The sequence below is a fragment of the Anoplophora glabripennis genome, unplaced genomic scaffold (assembly GCF_000390285.2).
Source record: "Anoplophora glabripennis isolate ALB-LARVAE unplaced genomic scaffold, Agla_2.0 scaffold806, whole genome shotgun sequence".
NCBI lineage: Eukaryota > Metazoa > Arthropoda > Insecta > Coleoptera > Cerambycidae > Anoplophora > Anoplophora glabripennis.
Genome location: NW_019416892.1, coordinates 194,786 through 212,631, shown reverse-complemented (window position 1 = coordinate 212,631; position 17,846 = coordinate 194,786). Strand labels below are relative to the sequence as shown.

The 17,846-nt window shown below is 31.8% G+C and overlaps 1 protein-coding gene across 1 annotated transcript in view; it reads left to right on the top strand.

Moving 5' to 3' along the window:
- Window positions 1–516: 516 nt before the first annotated feature.
- LOC108914336 (trafficking protein particle complex subunit 10) overlaps window positions 517–17,846 on the top strand; it is a 45,731-nt gene continuing 28,401 nt past the window's right edge. Inside the window, exons 1-5 of the mRNA XM_018720129.1 lie at window positions 517–808; window positions 864–1,081; window positions 12,928–13,114; window positions 13,264–13,466; window positions 13,526–13,801. Of these exons, the coding sequence (XP_018575645.1) occupies window positions 748–808; window positions 864–1,081; window positions 12,928–13,114; window positions 13,264–13,466; window positions 13,526–13,801 (945 nt within the window). The 5' untranslated portion in view covers window positions 517–747. The remainder of the gene's footprint in view (window positions 809–863; window positions 1,082–12,927; window positions 13,115–13,263; window positions 13,467–13,525; window positions 13,802–17,846) is intronic.

Here is a 17,846-nt window from a genome sequence, read left to right as displayed (position 1 = left end):
CACGAGATGAGGCAGGATAAAGAGGGATAATCCCCCTCGATCCCAAATCATTGAGGCCAATTTCTAGCCATAGAATAATGGCGGCGCGTTATGTGTTGTAAACATGAAAATTTGAAGGTTTAATTTAAAAATAATAAATTGAAAGGCGCGTAGTACAATTTTTTTTTTTAACGAAGAAAAGCGCATTACTTATTATTTGCAAATATATACTAATCTTTACTGGAGAACCATAAAGAAAAATTTGATATCGATTTCTACATAATTCTAAAACAGTTACTAGTAAGAAAGATTGTACGTAGCACATGAAAAATTCTAAGTAATATCCATTGTACAAGTTTATTAAAATTAAAGGTTCAAATAGTCGTAAGCAGCTTTTTATTTGACGGTGACCTTAATTATTTCAACAAATGTCACGCAAAAATTCAAAGTCAAAGAACGTTGCGTTTGCGCATTGTACAATGGAAGACGATGGGACAAACGAAACGATACCGAGACAAATGACAACAAACTGTGAATAGTGACAGCTGCTAAATATTGACAAATGACAAAGTAAATGTCACATCACAATTCGAGATTCGAGTTTTATAGTGGAAACAAAATCAGACTGTAATTAAGTCCAATTTAAAAATTAGTAATGTCCTCACTCTGGACTAAACGGAAAAGTCGATTTCGTGAGTGCTGTTTGTGGTAAATTGTGGAATAATGATATTTTTCATGTCCCCTGGTTAAAAATTAAAAATTCTAATCATGAATGGAACTACTTTAATTGAGGATGGGTCGGTAGTTGATCGAAGGCCTATAATAACATGTAGGTCATAGGTTGTTTAATAATTTGTCATGGATATATCAATTAACTTTTCAAGGTGCTGGGGAACTGGAAGTTTTTTCTTCATTTGAGGACAGTTTGGTACAGGCCTTACCTCAGGATTATTGTGATTGGAGAAGATCCCTCGGTCGCCCTATCAGACCAGTCCATATTGGAGCAAATTTTATCCCATTCAGTCCAGCAGCCCTACCGAAAGTAAATCAATGGGATTTAATACGGCAGCCTCTGTTTCACATCTATTGGACGGAATGTACGGTATGTTTACTGCATCCTAATGGTATATTCTAATGAGTTTATAATGATGATTCTTAAAATAATTTTTATGTACTTAGAATAATTATTTTAACAACAAAGATTTAAAAACAAATTATATTTGGGCAATAGCGTTAACCTACATATTGTACCATTTTTTTAATAAATTCTTTTAATTTTTAAAATTTAGTTTCATACATTTGAGGCAAGCAAATTTGCCGTAGTGGCAGCAAGAAATCCAAAAATGATAAAAAAAATAAGGGTAATTAGTATACAAGCTTGTGTAATATTTTAGTACTTCAGTAATATTTGTGTATTAAAACAATTAGTTAAGTTACATGTACGATATACGCATGTGTCATCTGTTAAGCCTTAACTTTGAGTGTTTTAATGTACAGATTTTGACCAACGATTCCCCTTTTTTTAAAAATATAAATATGAACAACCTATATGTTTCAACTGATTCTAAAACTTGTCTTTATAATTAGAGCATTTACATGTTTACTACTCACTGACAGAAATTTCCGTCAAGCTGGACTCGTATCCAGGCTGCTCGACTGACAATTTGTTCATTTTTTTATGCTTTACAAAATTATTTACATTCGCATGGCCTATGTACGATGTTTTCCTTGCATATGAGCATAGTTTACGAGGTCTGCATATAATGAAAAAGTTTGTTGTTCGTTCTTAGTCACTCATTTTTTACTTGGAATATATTATTTACGTAAAAAGTTCATTAGGTGAAAAAACGCATTATATGCTACTTTTATTTCAAGCAGTATGGGTTTGATCCTTGTTTGTCTTTTTATGATTATAGATTACATATTATTAGATATTTGTATTTTTTAAAAATAAAAGAAAATCCTTTGGCAACTACCGTAAGCCTCTCCAAAGATCCCACACAAAAATTACCTTGTACTCCTACTGGAAAAGTTAGTCAAAGAAGATGTAGATTATGTTACAATAATAAAAAGCAAAAAGATACCACATACTTTTGCAGCGCGTACCCAGAGAAACTACCTTTATGTGTTATTATGTTTTTATGAAGATCATAAGAAATAGTTGCTAGTTTTTCTTACATTACGTTTATAGTTTCTATTGTTTATAGGTAACTTTTTAGATATTGTCTTCTAAATAGTTTATTTTGGTTTTTGCTTAATAAAATTTTTTCTCCTAACAATTATTGTACATAGAACACTCCTGCGTACACCAAAACTATTGTCAACGGATTGATCCGTTAACAGCACTGAATATAAGTTAGTGCCGTTTGGTGTGCATGACTTATAGGTATCATCTTTTGATCAAATAACTAAATGCTATACAATACTTACTATCCCTAGACCTTATGGATTGATTTACATATCGATGATGTGATTTACAAATGGAATGTTTTCTCTGAATATTATATTTTTTATTTTTAACAAACAAATTAGAAAGAATATACTTGAGAACATATTTATCTAGTAATACATTTAAATAACTAGTTAGTATAAGTACATAATAATATGCTATAGATAGTTTTGGTAAAAACCTGCTACCACAGATTCGTCGATTGTAGTTATTAAATTCTGTTTCCTTAAATATATTAACTGGTATTTAATTAAAATTCTTATTTATTTATTTATTTATTTAGACTATACTATCCAACAGGAACAAGTCCTCATTACAGGATAGTGAGAAGAAGAAAAAATATATATAAATATAAACAAGTAATACAACAAAAATATAGAGTATATAGATAAAACAGTAAAAATGCATATAAAAGAGTTATATCAGAAAATAAAATTAATTAAAACAAAAAAAAATGTCACAACAATGACATATACAAATCAATAACACATTTTTGAATAACAATACAATTTGTACACACATACATACATGTTACAATACAAAAAATACGAACTAAGTACTGGGGAGATAAGGACAAACAAATTTTTTTGATATGTTTAACATTAGAATTAAATATATCTATAAAAGTGTACAGTAGATCATAACTTCTACACATCTTGTAGAAAGGGGAATAATGTAATATATTACTGTTGGCTGTTTTTAAGTAGAACGTTTGAAACTCTTTATTTTGATTTCTGAAGGTTTTAAGTTTGACAAAATTTATTCTATGTAATAAATCGGGTATATCAAGGATATGATGAATTATTTTAAATAAAAATATTATGGAATGCATATACGACGAACAAGTAGAGAATTACCTTCAAATCTTCGAAGAAGCAATTCTTGAGAATATCCATTTGGAGGATAGGCATTGTCCTCTTTAAATGCTGAGAATTTAAACAGCCTACGTTACACTCTTTCAAGCGCTTCGATATATTTAGTATATACTGGTGACCATATCACCGAACAATATTCTAACTTGGACCTATCAAATGAATTGTAAAGCAACATTACTGTATGATTATCATGAAAGTCACGCAAATTTCGTATAACAAACCCTAAATTTCTAGTAGCATCAGAAATTATTTTATCTGTGTGATAGTCAAAACTTAATTTACAATCAAAAACTACACCTAGGTCTTACATATTCAGGTCTTGTCAATACCGTGTTAGAAATGCTATAGGGAAATTTCAGAATTTCTTTTTTACGACAGTAAGACATAACTGTACATTTACTTATGTTTAACGGAAGTTTATTTTCCTGACACCACACATTCAGCAAATTCAAACTATCCTGAAGTAAGATGCAATCATCAATGTTATTTATTCTGGAATATATTTTAGCATCATCTGCATAGAGATGTTATATTCTGATATATGTGAAAAATATTGTCCATTGTGACTGAATAGTATGAATAAAAAGGAATGAATGTCCTTAACACAAAAATGTTAGGTCCTTCCTCATTAAAAGTGTATTTACTATTGTATGTAAAATAAACGAGATGGTTTGGTAACTTAATATATTTTCTGTGGCATTTGCAGTAAATTTATTTGTTATTACACAACATACATTTGAGAGAATCTATATAACTGGATCATTAAAAAAAACCTGTGTAATTTGATTTATAATATTTTCTATTGCCCACTTTTTATGTTCTATATTCTGGTAATACATACAAATTTTTTGATACTCGTATGTCATACCTATTGCAGTGCAGTATCTTGTGCTTTGATTTCTGATTTTGGAACAAAGTACTACTATCTTTTGTTTCCTATGTAAAATGTATATGGTGACTTATAACTCTGGAAGACCAAAATAATTGAATAACAATATTTATCCACTCAACTACACTGTATTATTACACTGTACACTGTATTTGAGTCGTTTATCGAATAATCCTGCACATAACGTATTTTACTGAAAATATGCACATCGGATTTTGAAAACGCAACGACGATAGGCTAATTTTTCCATATTGTAAAAAAGGTATTAATAGTATAACAACTAAATAATATAGTGAGGTCATTTTTTAATAATATCTAAAACTAAAAGCTTGAGTGGGAAAAAATGAAGAAGATTAAAAAAGAATATATTATTATGTGAAGTAAGAACTCCCAATAAAATGATATGTTCTGAAGAATATTTTCTTGCTGGTTGGTATTATACAACTAATTTATAAATATTTTATTAATAGAATGTAATTTAATTATTGTATTTTGTTCTTGGAATACTTTTTTTATTTTTTTTTAGTAATTTAAAATTATAACTAAATACATGTTTAAATAATTATGTTTAAATAAAGTGTTGCACATTTTATTGAATTGTTGATTTTTATATCATAAAATAACAATTCAATTAAAAATATCGACAAAAATAAAGATATAAATATATTTATCAGTAATAAATGCATTGTGTAAAATAATCCTTATAGATAACTAATTGAGGAATTTAGTCATGATTGACATTGCTTTGGTTTGTATAGCTATTGTACAATGTTAGTTTCTCCTCTTCAATATTTTCATTTCCACAATATTTACATATTTATTTATAATAATCTATCTAATTTTACATGTCCGTTTCTTTATTTTTGGTCGTGAAATATTGGAACTGTGTTCTTAAAGTGATCACTCTGTATATCATGTTCAGTATTAACTTTTAATATTTATGAAACTATAAACATACATACAATACATGACATTTGTTTTAGTTGATAATTACATGATATGGTTACAAGTGGTACTTAGATATTGTTAAAACTACCGATATTACTTACATTACTTATTTAAAGTATCAAGTGATAACTGAACTTTATCACTTCCTTTATCCTTAAATACTGACATTATTGTGATTGGAGATATCCTACTATACAAGGTGTTCCTAAAACATGGTGCATAACAGAACTAAGAGATATACAATACATTACATCCATGGTGACAAAGGCGCACTGCTAAAATACATTTTTTAAATAAATTCGATATAGCTAATTAGATCTAAATAAAACTTGGTACAGGGACATTATCGATTTCAATATCATCAAGGAATTCTGCGAAGGCAAGCACTAGCTCTGCTGCAATCTCTCTAATGTCTAAAGATGTCAGAAATGTTTCCCACAGGTACCTGAGTCTTTACAAATAAGCAATTACAGTGACAGGGGATATATGCATGGAATCTTTGTCTTCATATCAGCATAACTTGTATAGCACTCAGACATATTCTGCTGGAGTGCTTGTTTAGATATCCACGATCCATTAGAAGTTTTTTTGACAATCCTAAGGCTGCTTCTGATGTGCAAACTAATTTTCCGATTTACTTCAACCCATAGGACCTCTATGAGAAACCTGGTTTGTTGTTATGTCCAACTGACCATTCTTCCAGTGATCTTTCTTTAATCCGATTACCAATGGATCTTTTTTTTTATAATATTGTGGTTTAGGCTCCATGAGTTTACTATTTGAGTCCTGTCTGGCCAACATCTTGGCACTTTATTGCCAGTCATGTTACTGTGACCAGGAATGATTTTTTTCCCATCTGAACAGGGCATTGACACATTCCAGAACAATGCGGGAGCTAATACTGTGTAACAAAAGTGTGTGCAACGCTACTTCATTATCTACGAATATTTTCAAATATACCGATTTCTGCATCTTTCTTTGCGATTTTCTTATGCGTTAGTAAAGATAGCCAATCGTTGGAAGACATTGGTATACTTTCCCATTGAAAGTAGCATAGGTAAAATAGGGCCTGACCACAGATGTGTAAAGCCACAAAGAGGCTTTAGGATAGATTAAGCTCCTACTTCTGCTTCAAGAGCCTCCTGCAGATCCTGCAGTTTGTCGATATGGGGCATCCAGGTTATTTTGTCTTCCAGGATAACCGTCAGAAATTTGACTTTTTGTGAGATTTTTTTTATATATAAAAAAATTGTCTGGTATTTTTAGTAAAATAATACATTTTTTTGAAAGATAATGATAATAAAGACCCAGAAAAGGCATAGGTACTTGCTCAATTTTGTGGTGTAGATTATGCAAATTAAATAATGATTGCACTTTTTTAGGCCTTTTAAGATATTATTTTAAAAAAAATAATTATTTTAGGGAAAATCCACACAATTTTTTTTAGATAAAAAAATTCTTTGTTACTCTGCGTCTTCATCACTTTGAATGAGGAAAAACTTCATCCATAAGATTACTGAAATCAGTAATCTAAATATTATCTGTACCCAATTTTACTTGAGTCCGCTCGGCCTTTTTGTTATTTTAAAAAATTTACAATTAGCAATGCATCTTCATCACCCACTAACCTTTTTTACTAAGCATTTTCAAATCCATGTTAATAGAAAACTTTTTGTTTAAAAAGAAATCTTTTGTTTCCCAAAAGTACATAACGAATACATAAAAAACATGTTATTTTGGATTTTTTTAGATGCCAAGAATTTTATTTTTAGATACTTATTTATATCCAATTATATAAACACTATTTTTGTAAAAAAAGTATAAAAAATTGTATAAACTTAGTCAGACATAACTTCAGACCCGGGAGAGTATGGTAGTACTTTTAAGAACAGATGGATTTTTTTATATGAATATTTTTCCAAAAATGCATCCTTACAGGGTAATAAAATTTAATTAAAAATATCTCCTATAGGTTACTTTAAATTAAATTCTTATTATACCAAGTACAAATAATTTACATCCACAGACTTAGAGGTGTTTCTCGAGCTCTCGTAGCGTAAACAAGCCTTTGATCCGATTACAAATATCATAATAAAATGCCCTCTTCTTTATTATTTTAATTTAAACAATAAAAATATATATAACGAACGTTCGCCAGTTGACTTATTGGCTGCATTCACCCGGTCCCAACGTTTGCAAACGTTAGCAAAGTGTTTATATTTGTTTCGGTGAACACTTACGTTGATTTCAAACATGTTAAGTAAACGGTCGCCATTTTTGCAAACGTAAAATTTTGGTGTTTGCGTTTGTCAACAGGCGTTTTTGTCATAAAAATGGCGGGCACTTTAAGGGAAGAAATAACTTATTTTTATAATGGATTTACATATAAAATTACAGAAACAAATGATGCACACCATAGGGAAGGTAAGCGAGAAAGAGCATTAAAATTGTAAATAAATGACTTAAATGTGAATAGAAACAATTTTTTTTACTTTTTATAAAAATCCTTTCAGATGAAATGCAATTTATTAGCTACTTAAAGGAAAATTCAAATGCTATTGAGATCTCACGGGAAAACAACTCATATAGACAAGGAAAATGAAGGCATGTATTAAATCTAACCTATAATTATTATTCACACCATTAAAAAGAAATTACGGTATTATAATGTTTTTTTTATTACAGATCAGAAAGTGTTTACTTGGAATATAAATAGCACTAAATTATTAATTGCTGAGTATAGTAAGAGGATAGATCGATTTCGGGATCCCAAAATAAAGAAAAAGGGTCTTTGGGGAGAAATAAAGTGTGTATTTGATAAACATTGTTATGATGTGACACCGTTATTATTAGATATGAAATTTAGAAATTTAAAGCACCATTACAAAACTATTAAAGATAATAATAAAAAATCTCGAACTGGTCGAGGTAGAATATGCTGGGAGTTTTTTGAAGAAATGGATTCTTTATTTGAAAACGATAGAACTATCAATCAAGGAAAAATATTGACCACGATGCCAGAAGAAGCAAGACAACACTGCACAGAAGCAAGTGAAATTTCAACGGGGCCCACATAAGAAAGTCATTCTGAAGATAACCAGATACATTAGAGATTGTCAGTATCGGGTCAGAAATGACCTCACTTAGAAGAAACACCAACCTCATCCAAAAGGCAGAGGAACCGAGAAAGCCGTGGGCTTTATCGTTTACGACAGGAATATATGGTCATTGAACGTCAAAGAGTAGACAGCTTAACCAACCTGGATCAAGAATTGAAGAATCACAACAGTATACAAGCAGAAAGAAATAATTTACTGAAATAATATTTAGAGACTAGAGACAAATAAATAACTAGGCTATTTAGTGTACTGGATAATGAAATTCAATAAAGTGCTCGTTTATTTCTACAATTTTGTTTTATTTAAATTATTGTGTACAGATATTTACAATATGTCTTCTTTTTTGTTCAGCTTGTGCATTAAAACCTTCCTGATTGTCAGCTATTGCAGGTATTATATTCCGTGGTTCATTTTCTTCTGGTAGATAGTCGTCTTCTGGATTATTGTGCAATAATAAGAAATTGTGTAAGACACAGCATGCTAATATGATTCTTGACGCAGTTTCTGGCTGATTTACTTCTAAATATTTCAGTCATCTCCATTTACCTTTAAGTAGACCAAATGCTCTCTCAATAATAGATCTAATTGATGATAATTTGGTATTATAGATTTGCTGATCTCTAGTAGTTAAATGACCATTGTCTTGATACGGTTTCATTAGTGATGGGAGCAAGGGTTAAGCTGAGTCTCCTATCAAGTGATAAAAGGGTGGTAAGAAGTTATCTCTGCTGGTCAACCGTTCATATAAAGGACTTAAACGAAAAACTCGTATCATTTATTCTCTCTGGTGATCACACTGATATATCAATAAATATAGCACGTTCATTACATACACCTAAAATATACACATTATATTTTGTATAACTAATTTTAAACCATACATCATACCTTGCAAAATTACCGAATGAAACCCTTTTCTATTATAATAATCAAATGCGTTTCCCACAGGCTGTTGAATGGCAATATGGCACCCATCTATTGCCCCGATGACTCCAGGGATTCCACAAGAACGTACTTGAAATACGTATTAAACATTTACACAAATGATTATAGCCACATTCAATTAAAAAACAATAGTAGCATACATTGACAGATTCTTGTAAAGATTCTTGATTTGGCCAGACAATAAATTCATGTGTCAGCTGACAAAGATTATCTACCACTTCATTAAATATCTTGAACAAACTGCTTTGTGCTATTCCAAAACGATCTCCACATGCCAAAAAGCTTTCATGCTTACTTAATAGCCATATTGTTGCTAAAACTTTTTTCCTTAAAGGAATATGCTCATTCGGATTTTGGTGTACTCTTCTGATATGATTTAATAATACCTAAAAATTCAACAAAATTACAACTGTTGCCATACCAAGTAATGATTACGAACTGCTTACATTAAAAATGTGTGTCTCTGGACATTCTAAAATGTGGTTTGTATAACGTGGAATGACTTCCTCAAAATAATTGAGATTTGTTTACCTCACCACGCTCTTGAGGCATATTTTCTTCAATAAGTGGCGCAGCTAACTATACAGCAGCTTCAGCTATATTTAAGATGATATTTTCATCATCGTGGAAAGCCAAAGCCACAATATCATCCATTGTTTAGAATGTACCTTAAATTCCAGTGCGCAGTTGGTTAATTGTGTTGTTAGGTTAGAAAATTTTTGTCTACTTTTTCTTTTCCCCGTGTCGATTCACCAGAACATTTCAACAGTGATAAACCGTTTACAGATTAAACGCAAACTTATGTTAACTGTTTGGACTGGGTGAATGCAGCCATTGATGCTCAAGCGCCTTAGTTCATTTCTACTTGTAATGATGCACATGGTCTAGTTCTGAGTCAATGTTTTCACAACATGCTTATTAGAAGAATTATGGGGATACGCCACGCCTTTCGCGCATTTCGCGGCTCATGAGATATTGAAACACCTCTATTATGATTTTCTTTGCAACCAATTTTTTCAAAAATTAGTTTAGGGATGTTTCTATTAAAAATGTGGCAACGTGGCAAATATCATCAATTTTTATTTTTAAAAGTGGTATTGTTATTAAATTTGACTATAATATACAGAATGGGTATACAAATGTGAGTGTGGAATTAAAACTCTGATTCAGACTCAATTTAAATTGTTTCGAGACTTCAAATTGAAAATTAATTAATGATATATATTGTTATTAATGTTGAAATGTATATTATAGCAGACTGTAGGTACATAATATTCTATTTTTCCAAAATAATCATATTTATACAGGGTGTATCTAAATAACACCGAAAAAATTCAAGTGGCGATTCTCCGATGAAAATTAATAGGGGTCTTTGGTATAAAATTTTTTGAAAAAACCCTTCCCTGAAAAGTTACGCCCCTCCTAAAATTACAAAAAAAAATTGTTTTTCTTTTTTATCTTCCACGTACATCAAGCTAAAGAAACCAAACTTGGTGAACATTATCTGTCAATAAAACTACACTTTTTGAATTTTTTTCAACCCTGAACTATTTTTGTAAGGGGTTGAAATAATCAACCCCTATGACATTTTTTCTTATAATTTTTTTTTCGATAAAATTTTTTCCTTTTAAAAAATATGTCTAAAAAACCCCATTCATTTACTAACTTTTTGATCTCTTCAAGTTTCTTCGAAAAGTTAAGGATTTATGACAAAAAAAAATAAATGTATTGTAATGTATTTTTAAAAAGATGAGCTGTTTAACGCGAGTGTATTTTGCCGAAAGATCTAGTGGCCTGTTCTTTACAATGGAATCCGTAGAAACAAATGTCAATGTCATTTATTGTTACTGTTTCTTACTATTTCACAAGTTTCATGATTTTGTGTAGAAAATATTAGTTAATAAACCGAAAATATGGTTAACTATTCGAATTTAGAAATGGCAGATATGCATTTTACATATGGGTATGCTAACGGTAATGCATTGGAAGCGCAAAGACTTTATGCTGAACAGTACCCAGAGCGTAGATTACCCCACCATACTACGTTCACAAATATTCACCAACGCTTGCGGGAACTTGGAAAATTTGAAAAGAGAAGTCATGACTGTGGCCGTAGCCGAGAAGTTAGAACTGAAGCTGTCGATGAAGCCGTACTTAATTTAATTGAGGAATCCCCAGAAACTAGTACCAGGAAAATAGCTCGTGTCCTAAATGTAAGCCATTCGGTAGTTTTTAGAATTTTAAAAGAACAACAGTTATATCCCTATCATCTCCAACGGGTGCAGTCGTTACTGATTCGAGATTTTTTACCACGTGTGGTTTTTTGTCAATGGCTTATTAATATGATCGGCCAAGCGCCGCAGTTCTTAAGAAATATTTTATTTACTGACGAGGCGAATTTCTCAAGAGACTGTATTAGAAATTTTCGTAACAATCATATTTGGGCTGAGGAAAATCCTCATGACTTTTTTGAAGGAAATCATCAGTATCAATTTTCATTAAATGTGTGGCTCGGAATTATCGACGATCATTTAATTGGTCCCTATTTTCTTCCACGACGATTAGATGGTGACTCATATTGTCATCTTCTCGAAGAATTACCTATTATTCTTGAAGAAGTTCCCATTCAAATTAGGCAACGTTTATGGTTTATGCACGACGGTGCACCAGCCCACTTTAGTATACGTGCAAGACGTCACTTGGATGAGGTGTATGCCAATCGATGGATAGGTCGAGGAGGATATGTAAATTGGCCAGCCCGCTCCCCTGACCTTAATCCTTTGGATTTTTGCATATGGGGATATCTGAAATCTTTGATCTACTCAAGGCCAGTTGAAGATATCAATGATTTGCGAAACCGCATTGTAGCAGGGTGTGAAACGATAAAAAATTCACCAGGAATATTTGAACGCATACGCAATTCTATGAGAACAAGAGTAGATGCTTGTATTGAAGCTGAAGGCAATCATTTTCAACATTTTTTGTAGATTGTATTGTCAATATCCGACAGATTTTTATTTTTTGTTACTGTTATAACATTATTCATCATTTGTTCACTTTTAGTCTAAGTTCCAAACTTCTTAGCCTAGTAGAATCATAGGTCAACTATTTGGTTGAGTGTTTTTTAATAAAATGTTATTTAATATGACAATAAATGACATTGACATTTGTTTCTACGGATTCCATTGTAAAGAACAGGCCACTAGATCTTTCGGCAAAATACACTCGCGTTAAACAGCTCATCTTTTTAAAAATACATTACAATACATTTATTTTTTTTTGTCATAAATCCTTAACTTTTCGAAGAAACTTGAAGAGATCAAAAAGTTAGTAAATGAATGGGGTTTTTTAGACATATTTTTTAAAAGGAAAAAATTTTATCGAAAAAAAAATTATAAGAAAAAATGTCATAGGGGTTGATTATTTCAACCCCTTACAAAAATAGTTCAGGGTTGAAAAAAATTCAAAAAGTGTAGTTTTATTGACAGATAATGTTCACCAAGTTTGGTTTCTTTAGCTTGATGTACGTGGAAGATAAAAAAGAAAAACAATTTTTTTTTGTAATTTTAGGAGGGGCGTAACTTTTCAGGGGAGGGTTTTTTCAAAAAATTTTATACCAAAGACCCCTATTAATTTTCATCGGAGAATCGCCCCTTGAATTTTTTCGGTGTTATTTAGATACACCCTGTATATCTTTAAATGTCAATGTATTATTTGTTATAGGATGTGGACATTTATAAAACTTCTCTTAGAGAAGATATTGAAAACTGGCTGAAAGAGTTAACTGCTAAGGATATTCAAGATTGGTTAATCGTGGTTGTTGAGAATTATGATGGAAAAAGAGCTAATAAATTGCTTCCCAGAACAACTGTTTTAGATAAAATAAGAGCTGATTTTGCTCCTAAACAAGGTTTGATATATATATTTTCTGCTGAAAGTTATGATAGATTTTTTCTTCATAAGAAACAATATGGATTTCACTTCATTTTTGTATAATAATATAAAATTTTTCCAGAAATGAAACAGACATTTTTCCATGACTTAAATGTTCAATTTTAGGAGATCGTTGTATTTCTGTGATAAATCCTGGAAAATTGGAATCACGTTCAGCAGATTCTTGGAGAGGTTTAGTAGCCCGTATAAGGCACTTGTTGTTAGTTTCTTATGCCAGAGCAGTTTCTCGCTTAGAGGATCATGTTAGGCAGCAAAGAGAAAGAAGAAATGAAATTGGATGGGATTTTATGCAGTATTTTCAGCTGCAGGTAAAAAATTGAGTGTCTACAATATGCATCATTTATTACTGTTTACAAAATACTTTCAGGAAGAATTAGCGCAGGTATTGGAAATGTTAGGATTGAACGATGAAGCTCTTGTACAGTATGATGAACTAGATGCTCTTTTCTCTCAGTTTGTGGTCAATGGAATTACAAGTGAATGTGTTAACTGGTTGCATAAATTCCAGAAACCTCTTGAAAAATGGCATGGGTTGAAATTGGGACCATCGAAATTAACAAATAATCCATCTATATTAGAACTGAGAGCTTATCTTTTTGCCAAACAAGCTCATATGTTGTTGCTCACCAACAAAGTTTGGGAGGTATGATTTTCAATTTGCTTTTGTTTTCAAGTTACTTAATAATTTAAAAATTTTGCAATTATTATAAATTTTAGTGCAGGCTGGGCCAAATTGAACACTATTGAGAGTTTTCCAATTTTTTTTTACAAGGAAATAGATAATAGTTCCATTCCGATTTAAGGGAAAAAAATTAATTGCAATGACTATTCATATCTTGCTTAGCTTAGGAGATTTTTTGTGATGCTGAATAGCTTTTTTATTTGTAAAAATTTTTTATTTTTGTAAAGATGTCTTTTGTTCAGTTTTTTGTGCAATATCAGAGCTACACTATAACGCAAACTTTTATTTAAATTTATGTTTTAGTAAAAGTTTTAGGCAAAACCATTTCTGTCACTTTTGTTGTTAATCAAAAGAAAAAGAATGATTAAGAAAATAGAATACATAGATCGGATCTCTTCTGTAGGGGATTATAAACACTATTGCGTTCATTATTGTTTATTGGCCTGATTAGGTGGATAAAAATCAGAATCCGATGTTTCCCTTGTGGTCCGTCAAAATCGTTTTCTGGGGGTCTTTCAATTGGTCTGGAAGTATTTGGAATTTTGTAGTTTATATTGCAGTGTCTGATTTTTCTAATTTTGAGGCTGCCTGACATCTAAGATATGTAAGTTTTGTTTGACATACATTTTTACAAATTTTGAGAACAGTAAATAACGTGGAAGAAATATACACTTCCTTTCTTCCTCGCTCTTTTTTTGCTTGTTCGTCTTGTTTTGGTTAACGATAAATTCTTTATTAGGTTCCTGAGCAAATTTGTATTTATCGTTTTTTTTAATAAGATAAAAACATCAAAATAATCTTCACAGCATCCGATGTTGCAAATACTTCTTTAACATTTCTCTTAGTACAGCAAACCATTTTTCTTGTCTTTTTGAGGCTATTGGGACTGTTACAGAAATTTTTGAAGGGGTTTTAATAAACGTATTAGTACATTTTGAAAAAAAATACCACTTTCTTGCCGGCATAATGCATCTTACTTCGTTAAACTAGTTGCCAGTATTTTTCATCCGTAAGTCGCCAACTGATCATCAAAATATCGCCTAAACACAAAATACAAAATCTTTTTAGTTTAAAACAAATATTTTTTTTTAATATCTCTTTGGAATTTTGATATTTTCGCGCTCAGGATAATCCATTTTATTTAAGAAATTGAATATTATCTTTGTTAGACCAGTGTCAGATCGTCAAATTTTTGTTAAAGGACTTCAGACAAAATGAATGGAAATTGGGTCCTGCTAGATTTGGCTGGAATTGTGATATGTTATAGTTCTCGACATTCTGATGAAAAGTTGTCACGGGTCCAAAATGATCCTATGGATAATTTCAGAAATATAGAGGGGGGAAGTGTGTGATTTTGGCTGTAGGACTGAGTAAGCTTTACATTGATGGATTCAAAAACTGAGACATGTAATGAATTTTGATCAGTAGGTATAATGCTTTTGGGATCGCTGAACCTGAATACTTGGATAGCTTTATCTAAGGTCACCTGGTGGTCAGGTAAAGGTCGTTTCAAGGTCAAACTGAATATACGGCTAAGCTATCCGTGAATTCAAGTTCGGCGATCTTAAAAGCATACATACTTACAGGCAGGGACCCGGACCTTAATGTAATAACGATACCGGTCCGGTTACGGTTCGGTTAGAAATGTACCATTTCAGTTTCGGTTCGGTTACGGTCCACTAGCTGATATTTGGGTCAGGTTTTGACCAGCCTTTTTCGGTCCAAAGGGTTCTTATCGGTTTTCCCTTGTGATGTAATATCATTACAATTATAGTGAAAAATTCTTCCTGATAATTTTTCCATTTAATTATGCATTTGTAAAATTCAATACTTAACAATAATTATATCATATAGTGACTGCAAAAGTATGGCAACGGAATATGTTAGTTATCGAAATATGCATGAAGAGTAATTTTAGTAATTTTTTGGTTGCATCAGTTATCAATCAGTATAAAAATGTTTAGTTATTTAAATTTAAACGATGATGAACAATGTATTATTTATCTAGGATGAATGATGATAATCTGTTTAAGAAAATGATATGTAACACGATCACAACAAAAACAAACAGTAAAGTAATATGCCGTTTCTACCACAGAACACAGCCTTTACAACTCCAACTCCATAACTCCAAGCCCACAGATTTATAAAGAATAATTACTCTTCCCTTTGAGCATATACTACTGGAGGTAGCATGCCATTGCGAAAAGTTTGGCTGAGTGTGCGAGGGAGACAGACAGTATCTCGGTACATGCTCTCTCTCTCTCTCACACACTCAGCCACACTTTTCGCAATGGCATGCTACCAATTATTCTTTATAAATCTGTGGGTGAAAGAGTACATGCTGTCTCACTCTAGCATGCACACGATTGGTTGAAAATGAATGCTCGCATTCATTGACTCCCGTAGGGAAGCGAAGAATGTGACAGCTAGTGCTGGCAACTGAAATCGGTTTTTTGGATAGTCGGTTAACCGGTTTCGGATAATTCGGATTTTTACGAAATCCGAAAACCGGTTATTCGGTTATTCGATTCTTCAAATATCCGATTATTCAAATAACCAATTATTCAAATAACCGATAATTCGATAATCTATTCAAACATCCGAATAATCGGATTCTTTCTTTATAGCCAATAACTACATAACACCATAATATAGTCTTAGTTTTTTTCAGTTATTGACACAGGCTACATAGTACATACATATTACAACTATTAAGAGAAATACAATTTATTTTTATATTTTATGCTAGGACACAGACACAGACTGATAAAAAAACAGTCACCCACACCCACACACACACACACCAAACGACTAAATCTATTTATATAAATAATAAATTGAAGAATCACAGTAACAAGTGCAACTGTTTTAACTGTTTTAACATTTTAACTACATTAGATTTTAGAATATCCGGTTTTAACAACTATTCGACTAACCGGTTTTATCTGAAATCGGTTTTTATGGAACCCGGTTAACCGGTTTCACTTTTTTCTGGTTTTTGCCAGCACTAGTGACAGCATGTACTGAGATACTGTCTGTCTCTCTCACACTCAGCCACACTTTTTGTAATGGCATGTAGTAGATGCTCGAAGGTAAATCCACAGAAACACAACCAAAACGGAAGCTTTAGGAGAACCGAAAATAACCCAAAAAAACGTTTAAATTTTTTTTGGTTCGGGTTCGATATATGGAATAAATTATAACATGACATATGCGTTCAGTTTCGGTTCCGGTCCACAAAAAAATTACGGTTCTGGTCCGGTTTTCTGTCCAAAAATGGTACGGTCCAGGTCCCTGCATACAGGTTAACATTCGTGAAAGGCCTTTTTTCTTTACTTTGACCTTGAAATGATTTTGACGACCTAAATGTGACCTTTAGGGCTAAGCTATCCCCAAATCCAGTTTTCCCCTCAAAAAAACATATACTTACGCACTGGTTAAAATTCAATACAAGCCTTTTCTTTAGTTTCATCTTGAAATCATCTTGAATTGACTTGAAGGTGACCTTTAGGGTTACACTATCTCCAGATTCAGATTCTGCGAGCCCAAAAACCTATACACTGACTGGTCAAAATTCAATATGTCTTTTCTTCAGTTTGATCTTGAAACGACCTTTACTTGACCTCCAGGTGACCTTAAATAGCTAAGCTATCCAAGAATTCAGGTTCAGCGATCCCAAAAGCATTGTACCTCCTGGTCAAAATTCATTATATGCCTCAGTGTTTGAATCCATCAACGTGAAGCTTAGTCCTACAGCCAAAATCACACACTTCCCCCCTCTTTATCTCTGAAATTATCCATAGGATCACTTTGGGTCCGTGACAACTTTTCATCAGAATGTCGAGAACTATAACATATCACAATTCCAGCCAAATCTAGCGGGACCCAATTTCTATTCATTTTGTGTGGGGTCCTTTCTTTGATCAGAACAGTTTCGACAAACTAACTAAACATCTTATCAATGGGTCTCTGTTTTTCAATTATATGAAAGACAGGAAAACAA